General features: G+C 41.7%; 1 protein-coding gene across 1 annotated transcript; it reads right to left on the minus strand.

Moving 5' to 3' along the window:
• Positions 1-338: 338 nt before the first annotated feature.
• slc5a3b (solute carrier family 5 member 3b) lies at positions 339-7,283 on the minus strand. Its single transcript, XM_005921337.3, has 2 exons — positions 6,857-7,283; positions 339-4,693 (listed from the first exon to the last, which is right to left on the minus strand). Exon 2 carries the CDS (start codon positions 4,397-4,399, stop codon positions 2,264-2,266), a length of 2,136 nt encoding a protein of 711 aa, XP_005921399.1. The 5' UTR covers positions 4,400-4,693; positions 6,857-7,283; the 3' UTR covers positions 339-2,263.
• Positions 7,284-8,434: the final 1,151 nt, after the last annotated feature.

Genomic DNA, 8,434 nt, shown 5'->3' on the forward strand with positions numbered 1-8,434 from the left:
TGCAGTTATTCAGAAGTTGTAATGAAAGTCAGTACCAACAGAACCACAAGAGAGGAATTGAAAAGTGAGGTCCATAATTAAACTAATCTGAATTAAAACCATTTAGCAGTTTGTTTGTTTTTTAAACAGATGCCTATGACTTCTTGCATCTTGGAACCAGCAGATAATTACACTGCAATAAAATGTGCCTATAATGCTGCAATAACAGCAAACACCACCAGCAAACAAATCGTTTGCTGCATACTTCAACTTAATCCTATTATTGTCCAGAAGTGACTTCATTACTCTTTCATTCTCGTTTCATTTCTTTGACTATGAAGAACGAAAACACATCTGGCTTTAGTCTCCACGAAAACTTTATTTTCAATCTCTAAAAATAAAATCCATAAAAATAACAATGTAAAGTCTCTCAGAAAGAAAGAAAGCGTTTTAAAGCTCTTTCCCCATACTCATACAGCAATCGTCTGTTAACCATCCTCCATGTTATGCATCATTCACGCCTGACACAGATAGGGATTGGCCTATCACATTATAAAACTGACGTTTTGGACTGAGGTCATTCAACATGTGGGAACAATGACCACAATCTAGAAGGCCAATGATTTCAAGCACCCTGGCTGAATTGCTTTTTTTTTTTTTTTTTTTTTAAATTAAGAGCTGAATTGCTCTTAATAATCTCACGATTAAGCTCGTCCAGTAAAGTGCTACTTTGTCAACAAATGCCTGAAATGTCATTTCTGCTTAGCATTATCTGTTAATGCTAACTAAAACTGTCTACATGACAGAAAAACAAAATCCTGAAAATGACTTTAAACAAACAAACAAAAAAGAAAAGAAGAAATGTGGTATCTACTGCACAAAGTTTCAGTACTTAAAAAACTTAAAGTCTGTGTTCGTCGATGTTTTGTCACTTTAACATTGCACACTAAGACACATTCGGTAGGAGGTTCATAAAAGATGCACTTCAAACAAGATTAAATGACATTTCAGCACTGCAGTGCACTAGAAATACATTAACACACAGTAGATACACAACAGATAGCCTGCTATAGAATAAATGTACATTGTAGGTGATGCAGTGAGCCCTGAAGTATATTGTACACAATGTGGACATAATGCAATAGAGACAAATTTCAGTAATGTAGAGCACAAAATGAAATTTGCATAAAACACAATCTGACAACTCAACTCAACTCATGACTGTTGGTACTTGTGACTTTTTGTTACGATACAATATTAGTGCATGAACTTTCAACACAATACAGTCACAGAAAGATAAAAATAACAGTGAAAGTAATGAAAACAAAGAAGAAAACACACTACTAGGAAATGTAGTATAATAAAAATAGCAGTACAGCTCCAGTTATGCCCTGATTTAGGTCATCAGTGACAACATCGTAAACAGCCAATTCAAATGGACCATTTACATTATGTCATTCATTGCAAGGGGAAATGATAGTAGCGATAATAACAACATTATTAGTCTTGTGCTTCTTTCTGCTCTCTCTTTTCTCTCTGTACTGCAAAAGATGTATATATTAAAAACATTAAATATTAACTGTAAGTTTCACTAAATTTAGATGCAACACCTTCAGTAGGCTAAATCAAACAGATATAATAATCACAATAAATATAATGGTAATATTCAATACCAGCAGCGAATGCAATGCTTCGCAGCATTAACTCTTTTTTTTCCCCCCCAAAGTTCATAATGGCCCCTCAACCAAACAAATAAAAAGAAAAAATTAAAAATAAATGGATATTTGTTAATATCCAATATATGTATGCTACACCAGCAACTAAGCCTACAGTCACTGAGAACAAGAGTAAAATAAAAAGCTTAAAAAAAAAAAAAATTAAAAAAATACAAATCACAGAATACATTTATTTTCACAATACAAAAAAGACAAGTGCATATGTCAAATAAGGCAAATATTGAATTCACTTAGAGTACAACAATTCTAAAAATCCCAGTAGATATTTTGAATACAGGAATAACAATAAGCGCTGTACAAAATTGACACGCTAGTGTCAAATAAGATTCAGAGTCATAGAGAAGTCATAGTTTTTTGTTTTGGTTTGGTTTTTTTAAAATGTGAAGAAGCTTTCATCATTTAAAAAAAATGATTACACTAAGCTTAGATCCCTGTTAGAGAGCTACAAAATACAACTGTAAATATTACAGACAGAGCTTCATACATCTCTGAAAAGTCAACTCTTTCTAAAAGCCCCAGACACCTCCCACCCCACTCGGTCCTTGTTACTACAGTGAAAAATAAACAAACATGAAGATGCCCACAGAGCAGACTGAGACCAAGCCCAGGTTGAGGAGAAGTTTGACTCGAGGTGGCTCGTACAGCATCTCGGCGATGGCTCTCGCGTCCTCCTTCGCCCCTTTTTGCTGAGCGCTCTGCGATTCTCCCTTATAGCCGCAAACCCAGTCCAGCAAACGCATGCACCTGCTCGTCTCCGCACCACTACGGCAGCCTTCCTCTGCTCTGATTGTCTCCATATTTCTGTTACCAATCTGGGCTCCAGGAGTGGTGGCAGGGGACGTTTCTGTACTTGGTGTTGCTGGGTCATGGTCTGTGGAAGGGACCAGAAGTTTGATATCCATCCCGTCCACGCACCTCTCTTTTTTAACGTCTGGGGGCAGCTCTTTACGCAGGCTTGTGTCACCATTACAGTGGTTCTTCTCAGTCAGCCGGTACGTTTCCTCTCTGTTCTTAGGGGGAGTCATTTCAATGCTGTAGAGCCCCCAGAGGGTGGTGGTGCGAACCTGCTCCTTATCTGGTGGAGAAGTACAGAGACTGACCACAATTGCCACCAACCCTGAAATCCAGAACAGCCCAGCAGCAAAATACATGTAGTGAATTCGAACAACGAAGGCAGGCCTATTATCTGGCTGGTCACAGCGAGGCTGACGGTAGATAAATGCCAGGATCAGTCGTATGGTACCTAGGGTAAAACCCGTCATGCCTCCCCAGAATGCACCTCTCTCATTACATCGCTTCCAGAATACACCTAGAAGGAAAAGGGCAGCAATTGGTGGAGTGAGGTAGCCAGCAACTTCCTGGATGTAGAGGTATGTCTGTCCACCTTGCATCTCAATAATGACAGGCACCCAGGTAATACTGATGACCACCATGACCACAACAAACATGCGGCCCACAATCAACAGTTCGCGTTGGCATGCCTTTGTCCGAAAGGTCTGGTAGATGTCCAAGGTGAAGATGGTGCTTGCGCTGTTGAAGATCGAGTCAAGGTCACTCATCAGGGCAGCTATCATGACTGCCATCATAAGACCCCTAAGTCCCACAGGCATCACCGCCATGACCAGACGTGGGTAGGCAATGTTTGAGCAGCCAGCTTGGGAACCACAAACAGCCATGCAGTGCTCCGGCCCGATGCAGGCAATCTCATCTGCAAACAAGATGCGGGATATCATTCCTGGAATGACTATTAGAAACATGGGCAGGATTTTGAGAAATCCAGCCATGAGTGTTGAGCCCTTTGCATGAGCAATGTTTTTTGCTGCCAGTACTCTCTGGACAATGACCTGGTCCGCACACCAGTACCAAATAGATGCAGGCGTCTGGCCAAAAAGAAAACCTGGCCAAGGAATGTCTTCATCCAGGGGACCTCGAAGGATGCTCAGCGAGTTTGGTTTAGGGTCAATGCGACATGAAGGCGAGTATGTGTAGTTTCCAGTGGCTAGTATAGCGGTAACATTAGGAACTGCCTGCATGTACTTAGTTCTGACACCCTCTAGCCCACCGACTTTGATCAGGCTCATAATGGTTAAGGTGAGAGCTCCACCGATCATCAACACTGCCTGAAGGGCGTCGGTGTAGAGCACTGCCACCAATCCACCAGTGACAGTGAGCAGAGCAGTCATACTGATAAGCAGAACAATAGACAAATAGAGATTCCATCCAAGGGACTCCTGAATAAAGAGAGCTCCAGCATACAAGTCCACAGACAGTTTGGTAAAAATGTAAAGCAGCACAGACAAGAAAGCAAAGTAAACCTTGAGTCGTTTGCCACCATAGCGTTTTGATAGGTACTCTGGCATGGTGTAGACTCCTGAGTGGATATACACAGGGATAAACACCCAGCCAAGCAGCTGCAGAAGTAGAAGTGCATTAAATTCCCACGCTCCTACAGCATAGCCACTTGCTGCTCCTGACCCAGCCAGGCCAATGAAATGTTCACTGCCAATGTTGCTGACAAACAGCGAGGCACCTATCACAATCCATGTCATGGAGCGTCCAGCCAGGAAGTAGCCGCTCACAGTGCTGCGATTGGCTTTCCACATGGCAAGAAACCCGATGGCTAGCACCAGGACGAAATACAGTGCCACCACAGCTATGTCCGCTGCTTCCATTCCACCAGCCATTTTTTTACAGATTATGTTTAAAAAAAAAAAAAAAAAAAAGTCTTACAGGAAACTTTAAAAAAATAAAAGAAAATAAAGAAAAATGGAAATATATAAATATACTTATTTTGCACTTGTTTAAATGGAATGGAAATGTTGTGCTTTGGTTTGCTGTCTGGATGGAAGTTGTTAAGATCCACTGTCTGGTCAAATACACTACTTGGATGGGGTTATCCACTGGCACTGAGGTCGTTCTAGTTTTTAAGCGGAGGATGCTGCACGTCTCTGGTCTAGAAAAGCCAAGAGTTAAAATTCCTGCAAGACAGCAAAGAAAAACACCACATTAGAGGTTTGATTTGAAGTGTAGCGGGGGCAAAAAAAATAAAAAATAAAAAATAAAAAATTACAGAAATGTGTTGCATCTGATGACAAAAATAAAAAGATCAAAAATCACTAATAAAAGAAAATATATGTAAATATATGAAAATATGCTCAGTAAACTACATGAAGCTCAATATATTATTGCTCATTTCCAGCTTTGCAACTCTAGTATTTTTCCAGTGGGATTAGACTTCCTGTGACTTTCCTCGTTAATCTGTTTAAACACAAAAGGACTCAAGCCACACTACTATAAAACCTTCAAAGAAGCATTATGTAAGACATCATGAAATGTGGCAAAGACTATGCCGCTGCGCCACAACCAAATGTGCAGTTTGACTTGTGCCTTACACAAAAACTTGCAGCGCATTAAAATAAACAGGTAGCAAAAATACATTTAGGGCTACAAGTTTAAATATGGAGCTAAAGGAGTATAGCTCCTTTATATATACCACACAAAACAAGGACCGATTCACAATGTCTGCTTTTATGGACACACCTGAATCTGTTAAACTGGCATCGTCATATTCCACTCCTGAAATTAGAAGGACATTTAACTGCACCAAAAGTTTATAGCTAACTGCATTCTGCATATGCTAAATATTCCAAATTCTGCAGGAACATAAGATTACAAGAGGGATGGATTAAAATAAAATTCTTGTGTCAGCAAAAAGTAATATGCAAGGGGATGTCAGAGCACATCTGTTTTGTGTCAGTCTCATACACACATACACACACAAACATACAAACACACACTTGGCTGCCAGGCCCCTCCTGAGGTTTCAGCTTGCCATGCATGGGAGAAAATAACCCCACGCATCGGACTTCACAACCATGCTTTATGCATAACCATCCCTCTCTGTAAAAGAAGCCTTTGTTTTCATTTTACCATCTCATCATCAAGGCCTGCGCTCCATGTGTTCACCACAAACTGCCCATGAGACTCTGAAATATAGCATTCATTCATTCAGCAGACAAATAGAATTATATTTGCAATATCATTATTTAATGCAAGAGTCAAGCTCAATCACCAACACCCCGGTATGCCAGGATGGGGACTCGCACAGCATGCTCCCACATACTGACATCATGGGTTTAAATAATGCCACGGGGCAGACTTTAGCACATGCATAACACATTAATAAATCCATGTAGTTAAAGTTTCTTTCTTCTTCTTTTTTGTTTCTAAGCCAAGACCTATCTAAGAAGGTCTAGTGTGCAAGTGCATAGCAGTTACTTGACAGCAGAGATGCACGCCAAGACAAACGTGTCCTGGCATGTGCCAATACCACATTGGGAATACGAATTACAATAAAATATATAAACCCTGAGGATAAACAGAAGCTGCAATTTATTTAAGGAGTCGTTAAGGACTAAACTTATGCTGAGCAGCTTACTTTGCACAGCCGGATTTTAAATGAATGTCGCTCTCTGGCAACGGTCACAGCAGCCTACAGGGAGACACCAAATGTGGCACCTCTGCTTTAAATGTCTAATAACACAGTAAGAGATCAAGGGCTTTGGACCAAAGGCCGACTGACGCCATCGTGGAGAGCAGCGGTATAATGGATAGTTAGTGTACAGAACAATGCCAGATGTGCCTGACAGCCTGAGAGTGCCTTTGTGAATACAGAGAGGAGGGCGACACCAGTCTACCACGGTCAGGCAAGTAGTCCCAACTGCACCTAAGTAGTGGGGGGAAATTTCTAGAACAGTCACTCATTCATCCGCCTGCAAAAACTGCGCATCTTCCAGGAGATAGCAGTCGTCATCATTAGCCATCCTCGAGATGCGGGACGCGTTTCCAAACACACACGGACGGCTCTACGCGTACTCCTTCACACTTTTTACCCTTTAAAACACCCGTCATTTCCCCCTGCCTGACGTCAGCTGTAAAACATGAGTCTGGTGGCTCAACAGTCAGTTGGCACCCCATTGAATGAGACCTAGCGTAGCTTTAAATAAAAGCAGCCTCAATGGACTTCCTGCTGGCACGTGCTCGGATATTTTGGTTTATTGACAAAACAGCTCAGCCTCCACACACACACTCACCGGTTCTGCTGATAAAAAAAAAGTCAAAACAAGTCGCTACACATGTACCTGGATCGCTAGTGTTCGCGAACGCGCCAAAAGCAAAGAGATGCACAACCGTCTCTCTCCACGCCCCATAGGCGGAGATGTGTGTGGAGAAGCGTCTTCGTACTGAATGCTCGCAGCTTCCTCGGCTCACGTAGGTCGCCTCTCCAGGTTGTGGACTTCACATTAACTGCCGGCGTGTCTCTTCCGACTTTCACAGAAAGCTGTGATGCCCGTCAGACAATGCTGCCCTCGCTCCTTATAGGCATCCGCTCGATTCCACGCCCCACACGTGTATTACACCCGTGACGTGTTACAGGGCGCAAAATACCGCCTACTAGAAATTGCTCCGGTTTATTATCACTAGGCTACTGGTTCTCCTGGTCACCTGTCTGTTTACGTAAGCTTAGGAAGACAGGCAGGTGCACACTGAGCGATTCAACGGGAAGTCGAGAGTCCTTGGGTCACGCCCACCCTTTTCCTCAGCGTGCTTTGAATGAGGAAGATCATTTGCTTGTCCTTAAACAAAATAAGTAGGTTAGGTATATGCATTTTTACGAACTCGTGAAAATTAAAAAGTGTCGGGTTTACTTAAACGTGAAAATGGAGAATAGATGTTAGTATTTACTGGTTTGTCTAACTGGGTAAAGTTGTCTAAATGTTTAGTAACTTTCCACTGCTGATCAGACAAAGCATCCCTAAGCTTGCCATATCTTCCATAATCTTTTATGTACCCGTAATTAGATACCAAGGTGGCTGCTTAACCTGAACTAACACACCTGGAAGGTCTCGAGCTGCTGCCAATCGGGGAAACTGCTAGAAACCCATTCAAGGCCAGGTCACTGAAGTTAAGCTCCTAATGAGATTTTTTTTTTTTTTTTTTTTTTGCTGAAGTCTCCCCAGAAAGGAATTTTTGGCCCGCATGCCAACAACAATGCCCATCAGAGGAATAAAGTTATGCATACTTTGCTGTTGCAACAACACATGTTTTCATTTTCCAAGTGACCTGGCACGGACGCTGCTATTTGTTGGAGAGCATCGGGCTTGCAATCTGGAGGAAATAGTTGTCATTGTAGAGCAACAAGAGAAAACACCAGCAATCATCAACACCTAATTTATAGTGACTGTTGTGCCATCACTCCATTGCAACACAGAGCTGAGCCACATGAGCTTTGCTCTCTAAAAACAATCATAATAACATTACATCCAGTTGGGAGAAAAGCAAGTGTCTCGTTCTTATCAGACAGCAGCACCTCTTGTGTTGAGTGGGCCCTAAATAGTGTGTGCATGTGAAGTAGGTGTGTGCATTAATGTTACCGCTTGCAAATATTTGCATGCTCCGATTCTTCAGTGTGTGTCTGTTTGTGCGTGTGTATGTTGCATAGTGTAGATTGTGTTAGAAGAGGCTTGCAATGCAAGTTAAAACACTCACTATAATCAACCGCACAGCTTGGGTTCTGTTAAAACAGCTGGCACTACTACTGAGCAAATAATATAAAGAATGTACCAGAAGGTTGTAGAGCATAACAATATTATAACAATAATAATCCAAAAGATATTGCTGTAATCAGGCATGTTGCCCTGACCATGATAATAACCGTC

Source organism: Haplochromis burtoni, unplaced genomic scaffold, assembly GCF_018398535.1.
Source record: "Haplochromis burtoni strain Fernald_Lab_line unplaced genomic scaffold, NCSU_Asbu1 Contig_48, whole genome shotgun sequence".
In the NCBI taxonomy this organism is placed as follows: domain Eukaryota; kingdom Metazoa; phylum Chordata; class Actinopteri; order Cichliformes; family Cichlidae; genus Haplochromis; species Haplochromis burtoni.